At 39.5% G+C, this 23,011-nt stretch overlaps 4 protein-coding genes across 4 annotated transcripts; 2 read left to right on the top strand and 2 right to left on the bottom strand.

Moving 5' to 3' along the window:
• Window positions 1–9: 9 nt before the first annotated feature.
• On the top strand, window positions 10–4,107 carry nob1 (NIN1 (RPN12) binding protein 1 homolog). Its single transcript, XM_035525702.2, has 9 exons — window positions 10–84; window positions 436–568; window positions 729–862; window positions 955–1,026; window positions 1,551–1,694; window positions 1,827–2,081; window positions 2,324–2,421; window positions 2,890–3,034; window positions 3,535–4,107. The coding sequence occupies exons 1-9, from the start codon at window positions 16–18 to the stop codon at window positions 3,802–3,804; spliced, it is 1,320 nt and encodes a 439-aa protein (XP_035381595.1). The 5' UTR covers window positions 10–15; the 3' UTR covers window positions 3,805–4,107.
• cog8 (component of oligomeric golgi complex 8) lies at window positions 4,037–7,139 on the bottom strand. Its single transcript, XM_026999583.3, has 5 exons — window positions 6,710–7,139; window positions 6,395–6,602; window positions 5,447–6,265; window positions 4,974–5,142; window positions 4,037–4,881 (listed from the first exon to the last, which is right to left on the bottom strand). The coding sequence occupies exons 1-5, from the start codon at window positions 7,036–7,038 to the stop codon at window positions 4,547–4,549; spliced, it is 1,860 nt and encodes a 619-aa protein (XP_026855384.3). The 5' UTR covers window positions 7,039–7,139; the 3' UTR covers window positions 4,037–4,546.
• nip7 (NIP7 nucleolar pre-rRNA processing protein) lies at window positions 7,099–8,954 on the top strand. The gene is made up of 5 exons (XM_026999511.3): window positions 7,099–7,254; window positions 7,518–7,604; window positions 7,726–7,864; window positions 8,022–8,162; window positions 8,260–8,954. The coding sequence occupies exons 1-5, from the start codon at window positions 7,199–7,201 to the stop codon at window positions 8,377–8,379; spliced, it is 543 nt and encodes a 180-aa protein (XP_026855312.1). The 5' UTR covers window positions 7,099–7,198; the 3' UTR covers window positions 8,380–8,954.
• Window positions 8,676–17,610, bottom strand: zdhhc7 (zDHHC palmitoyltransferase 7). Its single transcript, XM_026999510.3, has 8 exons — window positions 17,456–17,610; window positions 16,648–16,736; window positions 15,351–15,654; window positions 14,562–14,686; window positions 14,351–14,447; window positions 13,303–13,384; window positions 12,336–12,466; window positions 8,676–11,656 (listed from the first exon to the last, which is right to left on the bottom strand). Exons 3-8 carry the CDS (start codon window positions 15,642–15,644, stop codon window positions 11,477–11,479), a joined length of 909 nt encoding a protein of 302 aa, XP_026855311.2. The 5' UTR covers window positions 15,645–15,654; window positions 16,648–16,736; window positions 17,456–17,610; the 3' UTR covers window positions 8,676–11,476.
• Window positions 17,611–23,011: the final 5,401 nt, after the last annotated feature.

Raw genomic sequence — 23,011 nt, 5'->3', positions numbered from 1 at the left:
TACATTAGGTTCAAGATGGCAGCCGCTGCGGTCCGGCATGTTGTGGCTGATGCTGGAGCATTTTTAAAGAAAGCTCCTTTACATGTAAGTTTCAACGGCGATGCCAATAATAATATATTGGGTTCGACTATGACATGCTAACCTGTCTGTTTTTTTTGTCAAATGGCAATTCCCAATACTGATACTTTTTAGTATCAGTGGTGCCGTTATCTTGTAATGCTCTACGGCTGGCTAACGTTAGCTGTCGTATCTTATCGTTGTGCTTTAAAATTACACGGCGACTTTTTTGACATTATAATCCCAACATATCATTTGTGATTTGTCTCACTTTATATTAAATTACGATATGCAATGAACTTTCCTCTTAACAAAAAAAAAACATCTAAGAAGGGATGTACGTGTTTTGGACTCTGACTAGCTATTGTGTCTGTTTAGGAAATTGGGGAAAATATCTATACTCTCAAGGATGTCGTGAATGAAATTCGGGATAAACAAACAAAAAAGAACTTGGCGTTCTTACCTTACAAACTCAACTTTAAAGAGCCTTTTCCAGAATACGTACGATTCGGTGAGTACTCACATCATTGAATAAAGTAGCCAGACAGCGATAGCCAACTTTAATTGGACCTTTTTTAGTCTTGCGTGTGCAGCATTCCTCCACTTTGTGCTGTAGATACCAATGCACTAGGGATTACTTCAGCGCTGACGAGTTTCTTTTTGTTTTGTAGTTACTGAGTTTTCGAAAAAGACAGGAGACTTCCCCAGTCTTTCTGCAACAGACATTAAGGTCTTGGCTTTAACCTACCAGCTGGAACTGGAGAATGTGGGTGCTGGGCACTTGAAAAAAGAACCTGCTGTACAGGTATTAGTGTTTGATGAGGCTTCATGTAAAGTAACAATTGCATTAAAACCAGTTCTTTGACTTTTTAGAGAATGTCTTTACATAAACTTTAGGTTGAAGTATGCAGTACACAGAGACATCCAGAAGCTCCAGTTGACATTGCTGGTTTCCATATTCCCTCTAAAGTAAGTCTTTTTAATTAAACCGCCTGTTCCTACCTATGTAGACAGACTGTCTCATAGGTAGGTTATATGCATTTTGCTAGGCCACGAATATTTGTTGACTTTGGTAAACAGATTTTTACTTAAGTCGTTTTTCTTAAAAATGCAAAGTAAATTATTAGGTGCACTCATTGAATATGCTGATGAGTACTACTCACAGCATTAGTAGGGGTAGACTTCACCTATTAGAAAATCAGGTGGCCTTCCTGCAAGGCTTATGGACCAGCGTGCCCATATGATAATACAGAATATGTAATTGTGTTCAAAAGAATGCATGTGCACATTATCTGAAACACTTATTCAGCCACACTGGGCTCTGTTTTCTTTACACATTGTAGTGTTAAGATCTTAAATGAGCGAGTGTTCAGCGTGATCCTCACTCTACCATTTATCGAAAGCTTTTTGGGAAACCCAGCCCACAATAGTTGCATTTTCCTACAGAGAGCATATTTATTGTGTAACAAATTATTTCTTTCACCCAAAATCAGAAGTCCTCAAACAGACCAGATACTGATGTTCAGAATCCTACAGTGTCACATGTACCTCAGGCTGCTGAGAGCTCAGAGTTTAACAGCTTCCAGTTCTGGAGAACCCCACTGCCCAGCATTGAAGCGGACTTACTGGAATTGCTGGTGAGTACAACTATGTGGATCCTGACAGCTGTCGATAAAGTCACTTTTCTCTACTTTGTTAACAACTTTGTAAGCTTCTTGATCATAGCGAAAGGTTAGAATTTAAACATTCATTCTTTTAATCTTTTGTAGGGTGCAGCCACGGTTGTGGTCACAGATAAACTGCAGTCTGTTAACCTGTCAGGTGATGATCAGAAAACAGTACCTCAAACTGTATTAGAACAGGGGGTTGAAAATGATGTGGTGGAGGAGGAGGAAGATGAGGAAGATGATGGTGGGGGTTGGATCACTCCCAGTAATATCAATCAAGTCCAAATGGAAGTTGGAAATTGGCAGCAGTCAGCAGATGTCAAAGTGGGTTGTGTTACCACAGACTTTGCCATGCAGGTATGTTACATCTTTGAACAGGAGAAGGAAACTATCCGTAAAACTACCCGTTTAGACATTGAATGATCTGGTTTTTCCTCTGTACAATCCCTAAAGCCTTATTAATGTTAGTACTAGCTAGTACTAGTCACAGTAATCATTTCCAACCAGTATTACTAAGACAGAAATTCAAAATATTGACCATTTGTATTGTATATTTCTTCCTCTTCTGAGCAAGCATTTCTTGCTGTTGTTTCCAACAGAATGTTCTTATTCAGATTGGTCTCAATGTACTCTCAGTGAATGGAATGCTTATAAAGCAGACAAGAAACCATGTCCTACGCTGTCATGCCTGTTTCAAGTGAGTGATTATAAAAATTATTACCAAATAATAATTACCAAATATAGGCTACGTTCCACATGTAACCTTAATAAGGCACGTGCCATATCCAGTGGAAACTATGGAACTGATAAAATGGTGACAATTACTACACTGTTCATTTACTACAATTACTACTGATGTACCTTACTTTGCATGGATTAAGACAAATTATTAATTTTGTGTTTTGGTCCTAAAGGACACCCAACTTTGATTAAGATTTATAAAACATCTCCAAACCTGATCATAAAAATAGTTACAAAAATGGGCAAAAAAGACTGTAGAATATTCATGTGTAAATTTCCAACGGTGGTTACTGGTAGTGTTCCCCACCCCCCTCTACAAATGTGAGTGCATTTTCCACTCACTTAAGTTAATGTACATGCAAGCCAGACTTTGAGTTTACAGTGGATAGTTATGTTCATGCAGTATTTTATTTTTCCCTCTCAGGACCACAACAAATATGAGCAAAACCTTTTGTCCAAACTGTGGCCACAGCACACTAAAGAAGATTGCTGTGAGTCTCACTGAAGATGGCAGCATGCGAATGCACTTCTCCAGGAACCCAAAAGTGCTCAATCCTAAAGGCAAAAGGGTATGTTTTCTTCTGCCTTTTTTTTTTTTATGCCAGAAAGTTCCTTCAGTCACTAATGCCTAGCCCACAGTAGTTGGTGAACCACCAAGACATTGAGTTTGTGTCAGTGGCCAACTTTTTGCCAATGAGGGACTCCATTCAGATGGGGTGTTACAGATGCTTGCATGATATGAATTGTTTGAAATTCTGGTTCTGCCAGACATTGAGGAGCTAACATTAGCCAGAATTGGCATACCGCTCAACTCCCCTTGTCCAACATGCATGTCTGCTTGCCTTGCTTTCGTTGCTGTCAACCAGCAAACTCATGGGTGTACAGTGGGTCTTGTAAAAAAAAAATGTTTAAAAAAAACAACTAAATTTCTATTTTAAATTCAAAAAATGATTAAGTACTAAGGAATATTGATTATAATAAATCCTGATATCCCAAAACTGAAACATTTCTACCTCTGCTGTTCATAAGTGGGAATACTAAAGGGCTGCTTTTACTTTTTCCCCTGCAGTATTCCTTACCTTTACCACAAGGGGGCAAACATGCAAATAATCCACAGCTGGTGGAGGATCAGCGTTTCCCCCAGCAGAGATTGTCTAGGAAGGCACGCCAGAAGACTGATGTATTTGACCCAGACTACCTAGCAGGCACCTCGCCGTTCTCGGAGCACGACGTTTACAGCAGATCGGCCAACCTACATCTGCGCGATGGCCAGAGCGGAGGAGGGAGACGACGGGCCAATCCCAATGCTTCACGCAAGAAATTTGTAAAGAAAAAGTGAATCGGTGTTCACAAACTATACTCTGGTCATAGGAAGATGCTGATAACTTATGTAGGAAGGAAGACTATTTTACAAGCTATTTCACAATGCTTTCACATGATTATATAATTAAGGTCAAACAAACAAAAGTCTTTAAGATGCAGGAGTGAGGTTAGGATAGACTAAGTTTATATTTACATTAAGGTGTTGCCCTGCCTAAATTAAAAAAAAACAAAAAAACAAAACAATGTGGCATGTTGTGGTCAAACATTTTTATGGTAAGTAATCATTTAACAATCACTAGTCTTTAGCATACTTAAATAACTTGATCATTTGACAGGTAAATACAGTAGTACAGGATGTTTGACAGTTTAACATATTTAAATTTAATCTTCTATATCTTATTACCTGTGTGTGTGTGTGTGTATATATATTTTCCCAAATAAAAATCTAATCTGTGCCCCTTATAAAGTACAAGGAAAACAATATATGGATCCCTATTAAACAATATATGGATCAAATAAACCACATTTTTCAAAGAAAGCTCTGCAACAAAGAATGGAAAGGGCTAGACAGAAGGAGTTATTCAAGGGAATAGGCCAAGTCTTGGGACTAAATTGCAGTGCTAATGAACCACCATTGGAATTAGGTTTTTCTTCTGTGATGAGGCATACTCTGGTTCTGGGAACTTGGCGTAGTGTTCCATCTACATTTTAAATTTGGTTGAAACCATAATGATTACCCTTCTGTTTTACCACAACAGTTATTCACCATGTGTGTTCATTAAAGACACCTCGGCCTGATGGGTTTCTCCTCCATCAGAAGTTTGTTCCGCTGCAGTGAGGGAAGGTGCTATGGTAAACTCTGTCTTTGGTGCTTGATGCATATGGGGAGCTGGTACAGGCTCTACGGTAGCCTCTGCTTTCTCAGAAGATGGAGGTTCCTCAGTTGTAGACAAGCTATTCAGGTCAATAGATAGATCCACTACTGGGGACACGTTTTCCCGCTGGGGCAGGACAAACTCCAGTGGCTCCAGTACAGTGCTCACACTGATGCATCCAATGTTGCCATATTTATGAACTTGGGGTGCTGGGACACCTAAAAACATCACAAACCCTCAGTAACATTTTTAAAATCAAAAGTACAATTATTTTAGTGAAAATATACTTTACAATTTTATGGATATTTACCAAGAATTTGTGCAAGCTGAGCTGGTGGGAAGAGAACCTGTAAGCATCGGTTCAGGAATGGCACCATATCCTCAGCAAAGGCACAGCAAAATTGAACAAATAACTCCAGCTCCCGACTACTGAAGGCAGATTCTTCTGCTCTGTGGAAAACTAGGATCAATTTGGTCACCTGTGGAGGACAGAATAAAACCCATTTCCACATTAACATCATGCATGTTCAGAAATGTCATTAAGGAGCACTGGTGTCAGACCATATGCCTGAAATTTCCAAGCCCAAAGAAAGTTGGAGGTAAATTTTGACTAAAGCAATAGTAATAACATGAATGAGCAATGCAGCATGTGACCTGATCTGGGCATATGGGGTACTGTCTACAAAGCTCAGCTATTATTAAATGCAATCAACAAGCATAAGATTTGTAGCAAAAATAAGACATTTAAAAATGCAAATATAAGGCAAGCACCAAGTCCTGTACCTTCAGGAGGGCATCCTCAAGACATTTGGTAACTTCCTGAGCTAAGCCAATGGGGCAACACAATCGGAGGTCATTGAAGGCTGTTAAAACATTATTCAGAAAGCAGGCCAAGGGTGGGAAGTCCAGCAAGGCCATGGGAGGCTGAAGAGTGCCAGGCTGCGTACTTGGCACCAAAGGTGGTATCGTACTGCCAAGCATTGATGGGAGAGATATGAGAGTGTACAAATTCATATCCTCTTGAAACTTATCCACAGACTCTTTAATAGCTTTGCGGAATGTGTCCATGGCAACCCTCTGAAACATTGGTGCAAGCTGTCCACGGAAGTCTGCTCCTACACGGCTGAAAGACAAACCAAAATACATGCACTGGCCCAACAGGGAGTCCAAGCGGCTTCCCACTCCACGCTGAAGATCCTTGTCCAGGGCCTCCAAGAACTCTGCGACCTGTTGTACCACCCAGCCGTGAAATATAGCGCCCTCGTTCACAGTCTGTCCCCCTGGTGGCAGCAGGGGATCCTCGTCAGAGAAAATAGCCCGGTACTGAGTAATGATGTCAAACAGATGGACTCGGCAGGCTTCAATGGTTTTGGTAATGTGGAAATATGGGTCCTCTTCGGGGATAGCCACTAGGATGGAACGCAGCCAACTTCCTCGAGCTTGCAAGAACTTCACACGCAGCTCTGCCTCTGTAAAGACATCCATTCTGCGCAGGTACCCGATCACTCGCAGACAAACGGGGAGCTGGGAATTACTACGCAGCTGCTGTAGAAGCTGGTTCAGCATGAGCTGTGCCGACTGCCGAACCTCATGTACAATTCCCTTTGAAGGCACGAAACAGTACCACAATTAATTCATAATTGTCAGGCAAACATTTATTATAAATCGATCTTTCTGTAAACGATGGATGCCGTGAATTGCATAAACATTAAATCTTTCTGAAACAAGTACCTGAATTACGGGAAGTGACGAATGCTTTTTCTCCAGCCGCTTGACATAAGCGGCCAATTCCAGCGCTTCCTCATAGTAGCCATTACGGACGCAGGTGTCCATAAGCTGGGGGATCTCCAGAATCTCCAGGATCTCGGTGTGTCGATTTAAAGTCAAACTGTTCATGCGCCGGCTGACTCCAATGTCTTCTGCTTCTTTTATAAAGCCTCTTTTAAGAACAATACAACATATGGCCAACTCGTGATGTTAACACATCCTAGCAATATATTAGATAAATGTAAGGCAGCACAGAAATTGACATTTCATTAGACAAACCTGCATTTTTCACCAAAGCTCGGCAGTTTGTCGAGGAGTTTAGATAAACTGCTTTCTACACGTCCAAAGTCTCGATAAATTTCCTTTGTGCAATCAGCTGTGCGGATGAAGGTCTTGTAGTTGGAGAAGGCAAGCTCGCGAGTCTGCTGCAGTATCTGAGCTCTGTCCTCTGCCAAGCGCTCTGGTTCTCGGTTTAACTTTTCGACTCCGTATGAACTTAACTCTGATAAATACGTCGCAAAGTCTGGATTGTCTCTCCAGTTCTCAGGAAAACTATCCTTGAATATAGACACCAAAATACTCTCATTCTCCACGTCTACGGTCGCCATGTTTATCCTGTCTCGAGGAAACACGTCAAACCGTCATAATCCTGCGACACATATAACATCATAATCTCGCGACAGCTTGGTCTTTTTTTCCCACGATCCCACGTGGTATCACTCGAGGAGTTTTTGTGTTTTTTGGGGTCTGTGGTGACTGTTCTTTATAATGCGTCCGTTAACAGACGAGGAGACGAAAACGATGTTTGAGAAGCTTTCCAAGTAGTGGGTATTCTCAACCAACAAGCCTTGATCTATGAAATATACATCTAGCCATATAGCTAGCTAGTTAACAGTCTGAAACACCACTACATTGTGCGGTAGCTACATGGCTAAAGCAGCTAACGTTAACGCTCACTCGCGAATAGCTGACAGCAAGTCATTCTACATCTAGCAAGATAGCTTGCTTAATGTGTTACAGACTTTGGCTAGCAGGCTATTACCTTTTGCTCTTGTGTGAATTTTATGCGTGCTTTTCATTCTTTTAGCATCGGTGAAAACATCAAACTCCTTGTTGATAGGCCCGACGGGACGTACTGCTTCAGACTTCACCATGATCGTGTATATTATATTAGGTAAGAATATATCTTGTACTTCGCGCTTAGGTGATGCTTTGTTAGGCAAGAGATTTTAGTAATTTGGTGTTGGGTGTCATCGTGTTGAGTATGCATTCTTCTCTTGTATTTATAAAACTAGCGAAAAGATGCTGAAGTTGGCTACAAATATATCTCGAAACAAATTGGTATCTATTGGCACGTGTTTCGGGAAGTTCACGAAGACTCAAAAGTTTCGTCTACATGTTACAGCTCTTGATTTTCTCGCTCCATACGCCAAGGTATTTTATTGAATTGTATTATTGCACGGGAAATAAAGTTGTGCAACAATTCGAGGTATTACACAATTGCTGATTTGTCTAATATAAAGATGACAATGAATTTATGCTTCATCAGAAATACATAGCTTCCAAGTATGTGGTGTCTGTTTTCTGACAGTACAAAGTCTGGGTTAAGCCTGGAGCAGAACAGTCCTTCCTATATGGCAACCACATCATGAAGTCAGGCCTTGGTAGAATTACAGAAAATACCGCACAGTACCAAGGAGTAGTGATATATTCAATGGCAGATGTACCGCTGGTGAGACATTTACTATATTCATGTGATTTTTATATATTGTTTTTTGTATATATTAAACATTGTATCTGATCATTGTATCTGATCTGTCATGTTACAGGGCTTTGGAGTGGCAGCGAAAACCACACAGGAATGCCGGAAAGTTGACCCTATGTCGATTGTGGTGTTTCACCAAGCTGACATCGGAGAATATATTAGGAGTGAGGATACCCTGACCTGAGAGAAGAATGTATCTTTGAATGGACTGTTGGTTACTGTATAGCTACTGGACTACACATATTTTCTGTCGAATGAGACCAAAATCTACAAATTTACAACAGGGATTTTCACAAGCAATTGAGACTTCACCTGTTTAAAGGCTGTTTTTGTCAGATTTCTCCTAATTCAGTCATTGTTGATGGCCAGTGTTTTATATATGTTCCTCGGTGCCCTTCCAGAGAAGAATGCAAAGTGATTGTAATGTGGCCTAAGGTCTCTGGACCCCCCATATAAAAAAAACAAATGACTAAAACTTCATAGTTTTAATAGTTCTGAGCCTACCTTTATTATGCAAAAAAAAAAACTTTACATATGAAAGAACAATTATTTGATGACCATTGAAAATATCTTGATAAATCAATATTCACAATGTATTTACCATAACCTTTTAGTTTCCAGTTGTAAAGACTAATGCTTTGAACATTCTCTTTGTGTCATAAGTCTAGACAATCTTGACCAGTTATTACACTTGGCATTGGGATTTTAACTTGGATCATCTGACTAATCCTACACATTTATAAAGCTGTGTTATTCTACTGTTTGCATCTACAATTGACATCTTTGTGCAGGGCATTCAGGTGCAAAAAGCTTTTCCCTAGCTTTTCATCTGTACTGTTAAAGTTAATAAGCACTCCTGGAGAAATGGGACTTGTCTACCAAAGTTCACACAGAAACACTAGGCAATGATGGTCAAGCCATATTTTCAAAGAACCAATGCAGTTAGGCAGTACTCTTTGTAGTGAAGAAAGCATAAGAGGTGGTCTCATTTATCAAGAAAAACATTTCATCTTCTTCCTCAATACTTAAAAGATGTAAAAAGCACAATATACATTCTCAGTGACATACATGCTAATAAAAAAGGCAGGTTTTGCAAACAGGTTTAACTAATACAACCCAGTAGAGAATTGCAGTTGGAAAGTTAGCTGTCCCCGCCCCCTGACAGCATTGTACATTTATTGTGTTACAGAAAATAATGATTAGCCAAAACATTCTCTCTTGTAAACATAAAAAAGTTGCTGTGCCATATTCCACAAAGACTATTTAATCGACAATGGACTACACACCGGTTGGCTGGACTTTTCCATATTTTCCCTTTCCACACAGACATCTAAACGATCCAAAAATAAAGAGTTAACAGTTAAGATTTTTTATTTGACTATGGATATGGAATGGCAATCTTAGGTGCTAGATCAGTGTTTTCCAGTCCCACTCAGTATCCATAGTTTCTACTTTTCCATGCTATTATAGGTTTTCAACTACAGTTCTTAGGCACAGTTTTAGGACGAGTTGAAAACTTCCCCAATTCTGCTCCCCGTTGCAGGTCCCAAGTGAGTAGATCCAGGTGTGTCAGATCAGGGCAGTTGCATTACCATCTGGAGCCCCGATTCTCAATTCTTGTTCAGTGTAGACCAGTTCTTAGAGCTTGCCAGGATAAGAGTGATGAGACAATGGCCAATCAGTTGATCCAATGTTCAGTGATTACAAAAATATGGACCAGATTCGGATTCAAGGGCTAGCAGTAACACAGAGCCTAGATCGATAATACAAGAACCAATACAATTCAATACTGTCAACAACCATGAAGTGACCAACAGTGTAGGAAGATTGAGCTCCGTCAGGAGGCAGGTGACTGGATGATTGCTGGTGCACAGATGCCTTCCAGACTATAGATTTTGTATCGCAAATACTATCGGAAAAACCTTAAACCAGCTCACCTGATTTAGATTATTTGCAATTTAGGGACATTTATTGACCTATGCCTTTAGGTTTCTATTGCCAGTACACAGATTCCTGGATCATTTGTTAGGAAACTGTGAAAATACAGATTGTCAATCAACTCAAATTCAACACCTTCTTAAATATACTCCACTTACTGCATCAACTGTTAAGTTTATAAGAGATGGTTTATGTGTCATTATAAAATCCATTAGCCACTGAGGTAAAAGCTCTCATCTTATAGAGAAGTGAAAACGTAAAATGAACAACGGGATGAGACGCAGTCACGGTATTGCAATCAGAAAGGGATTCCTTAAATAAGGACTCGTGTAATATGTGTTCTGTCTCAACAAGTACTCAGAAATGATTCTGTCAGAGCTCTTATGATGGTTAGTGAGTCTTGAACTACATGCTAAATAGAAAGCTTGGATGAGCTCAGACCAAACCCCCATTGTGGGGTCTGGTGTGAGCTCTTAGACAGGGCTGGCTGGACTCAAGTGGGCAAAGTGGAAAAGGTCCTGCATCTTGCGCGCACATGCGCACACACTTCAATGTGATGTGTCTAGTTCCACGCCAAACAAGTGCAAAGTTGATCTCAGATGTAGCTTCCAGTTAGTTAAACAGTTTAAATACTGAGTCTAAATATTCAGTGCCATTTATATTTAAAATGAGGCTTGAGAAGTAATTGTCTTTACAATATAAGGGGCTAAAATAATGCCATTTATGGCTCACGATTTAAATTGTGATAAATTCTAGAGCTACAACAGTATAACCTGAATTTTACTATAGACTAGAGCAAACACAACATAAGACGGACTTGAAAACTTTCTTGGCAAATAAGATATTCAAATTTCAATTTGGTCAGTGAAATGTTCTTTGAGTGACCAAGATTTGATCATTGGAAAGACTGTTTGGAATACGAGTGCTCTGAAGCAATAGCCTTTGATTAAACTGTGGCTATAGCTGATGTTCTCAACACCTTTGTTTATGCATCATTTCAGCTTTGCTTTTTATCTTAACATAATAGACATGAGTTCCTTAAAAAAAAAAGAAAAAAAAAAAAAGAAGAAAAACCCACAAAGAATTAATGAAGACAAATACAGCCAACACAGGCAAAAGTAAGAATGAGTCTTCGGGCGAGGTACAGTGGTCAACCAAGCAGACTGTAGTGTCCTGGCCCCTCTGCTCTGCTCTGCTGGGCCAGCTTCAGTTCTATTGCACACTCTCTTCAGCGTGCTCCCCTACCTGCGGCACCATTATGAGTGGTGTGCCTTGTCCTCTATTCTGTGGTGTTACAGGCATGGTGGCACACTGACATGCTGAAAAAGACATGGTTCCTGTGCTCACACAGAGAATTCAGAGCCTTCCTTCCGGGCATGGACCATGAGCAGGCGCCGCAAGCGGAGTCCAGCGAAAGGGTTGAACCACAGGAGAGAGGGTGGGCCCCCGAACACGGCCTTCATGCCATCCCAGCGCACCTGCCTCTCCCACGTTGGCTTCTCGTTCTTCAGCCTCTCGATCTCCTGCAAGCAGGGTGGGGCCAAGAGGCAGGGCAAGGGAGAGAGATGAAACCGTACACATCACATCACATCACAGCACCTCAGTGAGAGTTGCAGGGAACATCACGTCAAACCTGAGTTAAATGCAGTACCACTACTGCACCTATTTTTGCAGCATAAAAATGTTGTTTTAGTGGTTGCTTGAAACTTGTTCATATTACAACTACTAGGGGTGAGCGATATAGCAAAAACACAATCACAATACCTGAATATATTCTAATGACAGCGTATGCACCATATTTAGTTTTTCCCAGCGTTTGCAAGGAGTAAAATTTTTTATTTACTTCATCCAGTTTACAAAAATATGCTGTTCACAAATAAACAATAGGAAAAAACAATTTTTAAAAGGCAAATCAGTAATGTTGGCCATCACAGTGTGACACCACTGGTTGTTCATGAGCTCCCTATAAATATGTCTATCATATGTGCAGTTGGTCTGTGTTATACATGACTTGACATCCGCAATATGCCCAGAAAAACATACGAGGACATTTGATGATACAATATCACGTCACAGCAGTATGTAATTATCCTAACTAACTTAATACAAATCTACTCAGACTAATTTATTCATTAGTGAATGTGGCCCATGGCTAGTCTGTGACTGGCAAGCAACCCCTGTGGGCTGTTTTGTTTGACTTACAGTTTCATCATTACAGATGGAGTGAATCTGTGTACCAAACATGACAGCAGTGAAGGTGAGGAAGAGGAGGGCCTCCAGACACAGGAAAATCAGGAGCATGACGGCCACAGGGGGAGAAAAGTCACTGCACTCTAGAATACAGAAGCAAGAAGTCGGGCGAACAGCACGCGAGGCAGTAGGAATGCTCTACACTCACACAAAGATTCACACAAGCAAATCACATCACTTTTTGGCTTCAGGCTTTCAATGTTTTTGTGACTGAAGAGTGATGGAGAATATGCTTTGGGAATACAGCAGAAGAATCATCATAAAGCTTCAGGGGTTTTCTATGTTGGCCAAGAACTTCCCCTTGCGAGACCTTCATGGTTCTCAATAGCAGTATAAGGCATTGTTTCCCAACTTGTGGTTAAATGGTACTACAGCAGTTGCTCAGTCAAGAGTTCTCAGAAGAAAAAAAAATTGTGTTAATTAAAGACTACAGTAAAAGGAAACACAGCATATCATTATGTTATACTTGCTATAAATACGCCATCACATAATTCACCATAGTCAGGTATGCACGAGTGACCATGAATGCTTGCATTTTAAAGACTGCGATGACAAAGTGTTCGTATATTTAGTACATTGGAATTGAACATGTGATCAAACTTGACGAGGTGGTGAGGAGATTTCATGTCTGACTGGCTGCAGGCTGGGAAATACCAATGTAATGATGGATGCGGGGACAGTGTGAGAGCAGCTTAATCTCAAATGCAATTAGGAGTGATGATGCAAGGGAATTCCTTGTTAGACCCAGTTGACACCATCATGGTATTAAGTGCACCATTAAATTTGATTTGCTTCTGCCATGGTAGTTTTCCTTTCTTGTGGCCCAATAGTAGAAATGTCTTATTTTGTGGTCATAATACCTTTTTTTGGTGGGGGGTGGGGGTGTAGTTATAAAGTCCACACTGTGCCTATGACTCACCGCTCCACTGGACTTTGACGCAGGTAAAGAAGTGGAACCCACTGAGGCAGAGGGCATGCAAAGAAATTGAAGCTATATACATCTGCAGAGAAAACAGGAAGACAAAGATGTAACACACAACAGCAGCAGTAACCAGCAGCAGTCTCAACGGAAATACATTTTATAATACACTTTCCTTATATACAAACCTTCAGAGAAGGGGTAGCAAAATAGGACTAACAGTAATAAATACACTTCCATGAATAAAATAAAAACCACCAACCTATTCATATACACTACTTTACATATTCTTGGTTACTATAGGACACATTTCTAGCCAAGAGTGTAACGAACCAAAACTGTTCATTAGTATGTGTGTAGGGACTCACGACTGTGCACATGCCTACATGGCCCCTCTGGTGATATTTTTGAAGGACTCCGTAATGGAAGCCTGACCAATGCAATTTAGGATTTTCACCACAGTAGTAGGCCTACAACAGCATGGCTTTTCTCAGCATTGAGGAAGGGGCTATGGCATTATTAGTAAAATATCACCATCTATGTACAACCCACCTTAGCAAGCTAACTTTGAATGGCAACTATACGACAGACACTTTGGTATATGAAAGTGAAAAGCTTTTTTCAAAGCTACTCTTCAATGAAAATCTCACAATAATTCAGTGAGGGCACCCGTCTCCACCTATTAATGTAAGGAAAAGTTACGCATGCAGTTTCTGTAAGATTAGAGGCATGTCTGACTGATAACGCACTTGCACCATACAAGCCACTTTTGCTTTTATCAACTATAGTCCCTTTTTGAAGACTGTTGACCTGGATTTTAGACTCCAAACAACAATCAAGTTGTGTGGGGTGCCCACAACTATTATTTGTAGTGCTTATGAAGCAGAAACGGTCATCTGAGATAATCCAGATTCACATAAAACAGCTTTCCTGTGCAGGTATTCAAACATCAACTAATGTTAAGTCTTGCTTAAAGTACCATGGTCTAAGATGCAGCAAGCAATCACAACACAGCAGGAAGCGAGTTTAAGTCCCCCAGCCTGCTTACAGTGAATAGGACAAAGAATCGCTGGTTGTTTTCTCCCACACAGTTGTTCACCCAAGGACAGTGATGATCCATTTTCCGGATGCATCTCTTGCAGATACTGAAACAAAGGAACAAAGCAATCCGTTTTCGCAACCAAAACATCAAAACCATAAACAAATGTTTTCCATGGCCAGGCCTGTCTTGACTCCACAGTGTAAAATTTTGGTCTAACCTGCAGTGGTGTGCTCTCTCAGGCTTGATGCTGCAGCATTTAGGGCACTTGTAGATGACTTCCCCAGGTTTCAGCTGTAGACTGTCCATGTACTCCTTAGTGGCATTACCTTTAGGAACAGCACCCTGACAAACAACATTCCCTTGATCAGCAAGAGAGACTGTGCACCGTGATGTTCAAACCATGGCATGGAAGTAGAGAGTTTCACTGCCTCAAATTAATACATGAAAAAAATACAGGTTTCTACAGAACTGCTTAGATGCCCTCATGTTCTGACTACACAAAGAGAGGATGGATCATTATCCACTCCATATAATGAACTGCTGCATTTGGAATAAGGTCATCAATCCAAATTCTCTTATACCACAGGACACCCACAGCTCGAGTGTTCTACCTCCTCTCCAAGAATGCTTAGATCAGTGGGTTTTAACTACTGAATAGCCTGTAACTGCTGTGCATTGCTTTTTTACACTATGGTTGTTTTTAAGTGCATCAGATAAATAGTGTGGTCCTTGCCTGGCCACTGTTTCACACTTTAGTCCAAATTGTCCTTGAATTTCTGTGAAAAAGCTTTCGTAACACATTTCATTTTGTAAAGTGCCTGATAAAAACGGGTCAGAGTGAGCCGCAGAGGGTGAAACTGAGAAGAGGATTAAGCTCCTGCAGCAGTTTTGAATTGCAAACGCGGCCAAGGAGTCATAGCTGTGCCACTCCTTGTACATGTGTCAACAGACGACCTTCCCGGTGACCCCGCCCAACTCAGCCAGTCCTCAAATCCCCACGTCTCACCGGGTCAGTCAGCATGGTGCGCAGGTGTGCCGCCAGGGCCAGCACAGCCAAGAGGTTGAACGCCACTCCGTTGATGAGCGTGTACCAGAAGCTTTTGGACGGGAGCAGCATGACAAAGTTCACCACAAACTCAGCATACATCACCAGAAACCAGGTCATGGAGGCACAGACCATGCCGCAGCCATCCTGGATGAACCATATGCGGCCTACTGCCACCTGCGCCTCCCCCTCCCCGCCACCCAGCAAAGGATGGTGCTGCTCTACATCCCGCAGCCGGTGCCCAGAAGACTGCATTCTTGTCTACCTGCAGAAGAGCGGGGGAAGCTACGGTGAAATGCTAGCTAGCAGTTTCACAATCACAATGGATTTATTTTTAAACACTTTGATCAGTCACGCACAGAGGCAACATGATTACTGCTATGAACTAACCACTCAAAAATTATACAGTACAAATTTGCCATTCATTTTTTGCCTCTCTCCATCTTTATTGTTAATGCTAAGCGACCCTGAGTCTGTAAAGGGGGCTATATAAATTAAACTTAATAATAATAATAATAATAATAATAATAATAATAATAATAATAATAGTAACAACAACAATAGTATTCTAAGCCTCACTGCAAAACCTGAACATAAAAGGCAGGTTACCACTTTTGTACAAGCAAGGTGAGTGTAAAATATATCAGTATATATATGATTGTTTAGATCGTGAAAATTGCCATGACTGATTTCTCTCTAAAGCACAATTTAAGTCACTATTTGAAAACACTATTCCCTCTCCTTTTCTCCTCCTCCGTACTACTTATTGACTCCTTTATTGGCAAGCATTATAGTGTATTCAGCAAATCAGCACCTTTGAAAATGCAAATAAAAAAAAATACTACTTATTTTACACTTAGGCCTGCAACATGAGGACAGCTCCATTAACTGAATTGGCATTACTGGAGCTGTGCTGCCGAGCTAAAAGAACATAAAAGTAACCCTACATCATATTTATTGTTTCAAGGCGAAAGTATGCAATGACAAGAATTTGTTTGCTCAATCACAGCAGCTAGGCCAATGCATGCCATTTTCTGATTCACACTCACCACAAGTTACATAGTGCCTAAAGTTATCAGTTGACGGACCTTAAATCTGAAATAATGAAATGCTCCATACATAAGGCAATGATCAACCACATTAAGGTGTGCATTCGCTAAACCCACTGGGTTTAGAGGGACTGGCAACTTTTAACACAGTTCAATCATATCTTGGGACAATCAGTCAAACTTATTATAAGGAAGTTCGTCGTGCTGACCTTACAGACTGCACCTCACGCTGACATGCCATCTAACGTTAAGCCGGTCACTACACGGCACTGCCACAGGAACATCTACAGTGTTCAACCTGCAGAGTACACACAAACACACGACACATGTTAAACAGAAAAATAAGTTATGCATAGCATGTGTCGAAGATTTCCTATACTGGATCAATACACGGTTATTTCCGATAGAGTGGCGGCGCTTTGTAGGGTCTAATTCAGAGAGCAAGCTTTAGTCCTACGGTTAGCATTAGACAATTAACAAGGTCTTAGCTAATCCTAGTATCTAGATTAGGAAAACAGAGTATAATGCACATTTAGACTGTCTAGCAAGCTATTTGGTAGCTAACCTTGCCAGCATAAACTAACCAATATAAAAATGAAATACTCGCACACAATAGCAGCAGAGTACTAAGCTAGCGAGCTATATAATGCCTAATGGCAGAATAAAACCCACATGCATTTTAGTTGGTTAACGTTTGATGACAGAATAAATCACGGCACCTGCTAACGTCTCGTCACTTCTAACTATTCAGAGTAAGGTTAGTCAGCCCGCTGACTAGCTAACTAATTATATTATCGCCAGGGACACGATTCCTTCCTGGTCGACGAGGTGATATAAGGTTAATGTTGGCGGAGACCTTGTGATGTTATATAGCTGGGTATCTTTAGTTGGGTTACTGGCTAGATTTTAGTGTAGCTGGCTATCTTTAGCATAGCAAGCTAGCTCACACCTATCCCGACAGCAATTCATAGGACACATGAACGTTGGCAAAATATCTTAATAGCAACTTATACTTACCCAAGCTGAAACTTTCGCAGTCGAATTCCAGGTCCTAGGTTGCTGACAGTGAAATGAACACATGTGATTTCATTATACTTGGCTGGAAAAGTGCCAACTTCAGTAGAGCTTGTAGAAGAAACAGAGCGGGTCACGCATACTTCCGGGGTCCTTGCCTGCCGCGCCTCTTCTTCTTCTTCTTTGTTAAGATGTCAAATTAGCAGTCTGTTTCCGCCCTCCACTGGTCTTTTAAATCTTCAGCCCATTTTATGGACATTGGATGCTTTTAAATCGAGTTTGTTGAGCCTTTACTCGTGGACTTATTTGGCATTTCAAGCAAAGTTGTGTCTGGGGGCAAAACAAAGATATTTTATTTATTTATTTATTTATTTTACAGCAAAATATTTATCCACTGTGTAAAAGCTGTACCTATCTCCTTAAAAGCAAATATTTTGTTTTGTCAAACAAAATATTGCATGTGCCTATCTATTTTGTATGTGTCTAGTAGTACATAGAAGTGTAGGCTAGGGAAAGGCCTTTAGAGAGAGTTGAACTCTTCCTGTGGATAAGTGTGGGTGAACATTAGCAAGAACTATAAATATTTCTTGCAGACATTTTAATGGTAGTTTTATACCTAGATGTAAAATAATAGGTGTTAAATAGAAGGAAATTCATTTTTATGAGGCTGCCATGACAAGTATAATTGTTTGATAACATGAGTCACACATTAGAGGTGATTAACCTTTCCTAATTCTGTCAATATTTTTAACAACACTAGAAAAGATCTAATCTAAAATCTGTTATAATTATTCCAGTCTGTTAACCCTCAGAAACCCCCAGTTTTTGATTCATTTTGTGTGTATGTACGCATTTTATTTAGGTATTGTATTTTATCTATAAGTAATCATGTTTAAAATTTAGAATAATTATTATAGGTGAATTACGATAAAGGTATAGGTAAAATATTTTCAAATGTAGTATTAAATACAGACTAATAGTGTTAAACACAGGCTAATAGAAGCCATGATATTTAACTTATGCATGCTGTGATAGTCAAAATATTAATATTTTCCTGTATCAAATGCTATAGTAAGACAGTTTATGGGGTGGAATATTTGGATATAATGTTTTAATTACCTTAAGTCAGTCTCTCTCTCTCTCTATCTCTCTCTCTCTCTCATATCTCTATCTCTGTGGTGCATGTGTCACTATGTGGTCATCACTGGGAAAGGGAACCTCCTTTGTATGGCTTGCCTCTCCCACCTAAGTCTCTGACCAGATTCATCTGTTTGTATTACATGCGTCAGCAATCCCCTAAAGCAGATTAATGGCTGAAGTATCAGAAAAAGAGTTCCTTCTGTTTCCTAAGGTTATTTTAGAATGGGCACTTAATCCATACTAACAGATCAACTACAGTATGCTGAACAGCTTCCTTAAACATTCCACTAGGATTTTAAAAGACACGCAGCCATAGTCCATAATGTGCCAGAAATCATGAAAGTCTTTAATTCAGTGAGGTTCATGTGCTATGAATTCTACTCTATTTACTCCAGAAATTGGTAGTTGCTGCTGGAGTGTTTGTAACTTTTCAGTCTACACAGTCTACATAAATGAATGCTTTTATCACTGGCTATGTACAAGTGATTCTTTATGAAAATGTTCATCAATATAGGCAATGGAGACAGAAATGGTCAGAAATTATCTTAAAACTAAACTTTTAATGCTAAACATTAAAAAAAATAATAAAAAAAAATAACTTGCTTGGAACCACAACCATTGACTTAGACATACCTCTAACAGCAGGTAGACAATTAGTTTCACAGAGCGTAATCTGTCAGCACACATGACAGTTTTGGTTGTGTGGATGCCATTGGTGTCCCACTCCTATAATGATCTAATCTGGATGTACCTCAATGAAGAATATTGTCTAAATGATTTTCAAAATATACTCTTGAACACATTTTATGAAACGTCTTCATGATGTAAAGGTTTATTTCATGATATGTGTCTATAGCTGGCAACTGAAGGCCCTTTGCCATTTACTGCAACCTTTGGTAAATAGGTAGTTTGTATTTCATTTTACCGCTTATCATGTAATAAATGAGTATGTGACTTTTTCTTATGAATAATTTGTGTGACACCACATGAGATACTCCACCTCATGGTGCTTTCTGGATCTATTTATCTTTGCTGCAGTCATCTGCAACTGCTGAATTCCAGTTGCTGAAACAATATTCACATTTTGAATTTATACTCTCAAGACGAGGGATTTAAAGGTGCTTTCATGTGTTTCAAGTTCTGTAACATAATTATGAGATTATTATGATATCATGGGCTATGTGAAAGAATGATGCCATATAAAAACAACGCTCATTGCTGGCTACTGTCAAGTGTCAATAAGTTTAAAGCAGAGATCCTACTAATCAAACTCTATTGACCTTTGCTCAGATAATCTTATCCTTTTCATAACACCAGCAAATAAAAACTTAAACTGAGATTTTTCAAGAAGGTTTTGTTGATAGATGTCTTGGCAGTACATGGAAACATCAAGATTTTGACTAAGCTACCATTGCTTCAAATTTAGTGTTCACATACTACCACAAGACTTGATGAATATGGTGTCTTTTCACAGTTTATGCATATGTAGATAGAGTTGTTTCCCTTTTCCATATTAGTTTTCAATAAAGAATAAGAAAAAAGTAATGCTTATTATGCATCATATAAATTGATTTAATAATGGGTACCAAGTATTGTTGTTTTCTTGTTGCTGTTGTGCAAAGTGTAGTCTGTCTCTAGTCAAACAAGCTCTGTCTTGCTCTTCTATTATGTGCCTCAAAAGTCACAGCCTAAAACCATATGGTCATTTCAGAAAAGGTGAGTTGGATGGAGTGAACTGGGGAGGGAAGGTTGGAGATTTTGAATTCCACCCTCCCCACTGTAAATTGTCAGTTTGCTGTGGGTGAAGATGTGACTGGATTAGCGCTGAAAGCATCGCCACCAGATGCTGTATCTTTTTTTAGGATGATCTGTGTTGAGCAGGGAAAGCTCATAATCCAAAAGCAGAATCTTATTTAAAGAAAAAGGGACATAGATGGCTGTGACATCATCAAAGCAGTGGAAAAGGGCACAATAACTGCGTTGTTTGTAAATATGTTGTTGGATTTGGTATTAAAGGCCCTTGTAGATAAAGATATTTATAGGACAGAAATGCTGAGATTACAGGAAAACCTCCAGCAGAGGACATATGGACACTTGCATCAACAGTAGTAAGCAGGGTTGTTTTTTGCAGGGACTTGTCAGTTCAGCTTTGCCTTAGTCAAGAAAAGAGTATGAAGCACTGACTTACTGCTCAGTGCAGCGCCTGTTCCTGTGTATAGTCTTGGCAGGATCCACTGTGGATCTCCTGAGTGTTGGAAGCACATAAATAATTCAGAAGAAAAGACAGGACTCTTTTATCTTGCGCTTTACCATCTACTGGTACAGAGTACAATCTTTTCTTCATAACCCACACCTTAGTTAATGCTTTGGTTTTTTTTTGTTCATTCATTGTCAAATTAACAAATAATGTTAAATCAGTGTTTCTTTCTAATCTTACCACGAACTAGACCACAAAAAGAAATGTAATTAAAAAAATTATAAATAATAATCTTAAATAAAATCATATATTTTGTCTAGATGTGTATATTTTTCTACAGAGACACAGAGTGACCGTGCTTGTGTGGGCAGAACGGACTACTCATGAAATTTTAATCTGTGACTGTATCTCAAAGCTTGTGTTCAAGGAAAACATAACTGCAAATTTTGTAAGTGGGTGCAGAAATAATTCATCCCATTTTACATTGGAAGATGGAGGGGTTGCATTTGCTGCCATTAAAAGGGCCTTCGGGGGGCATTATAATATTAATCCCAAATCCCTTAGTAACCTATTAATCTAGATTACGTGCGAATCAGACTGTGGACTGAACGAAAAATCCCTTTGTTCCAGCACCTTTTACACTTCATTAGCTCTTTACATTTCACGCACTTCTCCAGCCTTGCCCCTCTAGTGACTACCTCTTCCCATGTCAATAACTTGCCTTCTGTACAGGTTCCAGAGCAAACAGTCTGAACAGTAGGCCTTCTCTGCACACCCATTAATATGTCAGCATGTGTAAATGTTTAGATGTCCCAAGGAGGCAATCAACAAACTCCTCCTTCTTCCTAGGCATCAAAAGGGAGCCACATCAGCGGTTGCAATTTTCAAATGTTGTGGACAGCACATTAATTCTATAAAATTGGAAATTGTATTTGTCTTGCATGATATTTGTCTACCACTGAAGCCCAGCATTAACATTTAATGGTCAGCAATCATCCATATATAAAAGCTTGTTCTCCAGACTAGATCTGATGTATGAACTATTTTATGTTTCTCTGCTCCTGAATACAGCTAGAAGTCTGCAGTTAAACACAGAAAACCACTGTGCATGATAACAGTAATCAAAAAGCAATTTGAGAATTCTCTGGGATGAATAGCCCCAGAAACAGTCAAGAGCTGGTGTAGCATTAGCAGTTCAGAATGGAAGTCTTATATGCTACACGCTGAAGTAAAAGCAGATCTGTAAGATACATGTTATAAAGCTGAGGAGTTCAATTCGAAACAATGTAGAGATTTATCTTCTGTGTAATATATTGGCTAATAGACTTTTGATTACAAAGGAGACTAAGAAGAGAGGAAGAATTGTCTTGGAAGGTCTTGGATGTATCAACTGCAGTGTTTTTTTTTTTTGTTTTTTTTTTTCAATTTTATGTATTAATTATTTTGAAACAAAAGCCCTACATTGATTTTACTGTGAAAATGAAGCTTTTGCACATCCCCCATGTCACAAAACTACAAATGATCATATTCATCCTATGTAGTCTAACAGATGTCAGGTTGACATGTAATGGACGTATATGATACTCTGTCTGCATCTTTTAGGTTTATGGACAGTTCACTGGTGGGGTGGCACAGCTGGCACATATGGTTAGGAAGTTGGCTCAGGTAGAGACCTGTAGGAACCTGCTGTTTTCCTCCCCATGTGGCAATAGTTTGGCCTGCATGCAGCAGGTTAATGTGGAGCACTTTCCCCTGTGCAGAGAAACCTTCAGGGCTTCCCGGCAGCTGCTGGCTCTGTGTCAGCATGACTTTAATTGTATACCAGAGTTCCATGTACCATCCAGCTCATTAAGGATAGAAGTGTAGCACTGTTTTTTCATAACCCAACAAAATTAAAAATTCACTTCCATGAAAACACAGAGATGATAATGTGTTTAAACCGATCAGCAGTTAGAAAGTTAGAGTTGGCTTTCTGAGCTGTGGTTTTTCTTGTCTAGTTTGAGTCATTCTCTGTTTTTCCTTTCCTCTTTTAATAAATTTTATTATATCATTATTTAATATATATTTTGTTTCTACTTAAAATGTATGGTAAATATTTTATGTTTACTTTTTCTGTTTTTATTCAAATATTTCTTTATGTAAAACATTCATTAAGGGATAGATTGTTATTATTTAATTCTTTAATATTAAAATGTTATTTAATTCTCATATATTTAGGTAAA

Source organism: Electrophorus electricus, chromosome 6, assembly GCF_041902795.1.
Source record: "Electrophorus electricus isolate QZ-2024a chromosome 6, ASM4190279v1, whole genome shotgun sequence".
NCBI classification, from domain to species: domain Eukaryota; kingdom Metazoa; phylum Chordata; class Actinopteri; order Gymnotiformes; family Gymnotidae; genus Electrophorus; species Electrophorus electricus.
This window is presented reverse-complemented; position numbering and strand designations above follow the sequence as displayed.

What these genes read in the sequence shown, in the direction of transcription:
- nob1 (XM_035525702.2), top strand. Translation starts at nt 16, where the DNA reads ATGGCAGCCGCTGCGGTCCGGCATGTTGTGGCTGATGCTGGAGCATTT. An exon ending in TAAAGAAAGCTCCTTTACAT is followed by an intron (nt 85 to 435) that starts GTAAGTTTCAAC and finishes GTGTCTGTTTAG; the next exon opens with GAAATTGGGGAAAATATCTA. An exon ending in GTTTCCATATTCCCTCTAAA is followed by an intron (nt 1,027 to 1,550) that starts GTAAGTCTTTTT and finishes ACCCAAAATCAG; the next exon opens with AAGTCCTCAAACAGACCAGA.
- cog8 (XM_026999583.3), bottom strand. Translation starts at nt 7,038, where the DNA reads ATGGCGACCGTAGACGTGGAGAATGAGAGTATTTTGGTGTCTATATTC. An exon ending in AGCTTTGGTGAAAAATGCAG is followed by an intron (nt 6,603 to 6,709) that starts GTTTGTCTAATG and finishes TGTTCTTAAAAG; the next exon opens with AGGCTTTATAAAAGAAGCAG. An exon ending in TCAGCTTGCACAAATTCTTG is followed by an intron (nt 4,882 to 4,973) that starts GTAAATATCCAT and finishes TGATGTTTTTAG; the next exon opens with GTGTCCCAGCACCCCAAGTT.
- nip7 (XM_026999511.3), top strand. Translation starts at nt 7,199, where the DNA reads ATGCGTCCGTTAACAGACGAGGAGACGAAAACGATGTTTGAGAAGCTT. An exon ending in TTTGAGAAGCTTTCCAAGTA is followed by an intron (nt 7,255 to 7,517) that starts GTGGGTATTCTC and finishes TCATTCTTTTAG; the next exon opens with CATCGGTGAAAACATCAAAC. An exon ending in TTCTCGCTCCATACGCCAAG is followed by an intron (nt 7,865 to 8,021) that starts GTATTTTATTGA and finishes GTTTTCTGACAG; the next exon opens with TACAAAGTCTGGGTTAAGCC.
- zdhhc7 (XM_026999510.3), bottom strand. Translation starts at nt 15,644, where the DNA reads ATGCAGTCTTCTGGGCACCGGCTGCGGGATGTAGAGCAGCACCATCCT. An exon ending in GCACCATGCTGACTGACCCG is followed by an intron (nt 14,687 to 15,350) that starts GTGAGACGTGGG and finishes GTTGTTTGTCAG; the next exon opens with GGTGCTGTTCCTAAAGGTAA. An exon ending in CCATCTGTAATGATGAAACT is followed by an intron (nt 11,657 to 12,335) that starts GTAAGTCAAACA and finishes CCCTGCTTGCAG; the next exon opens with GAGATCGAGAGGCTGAAGAA.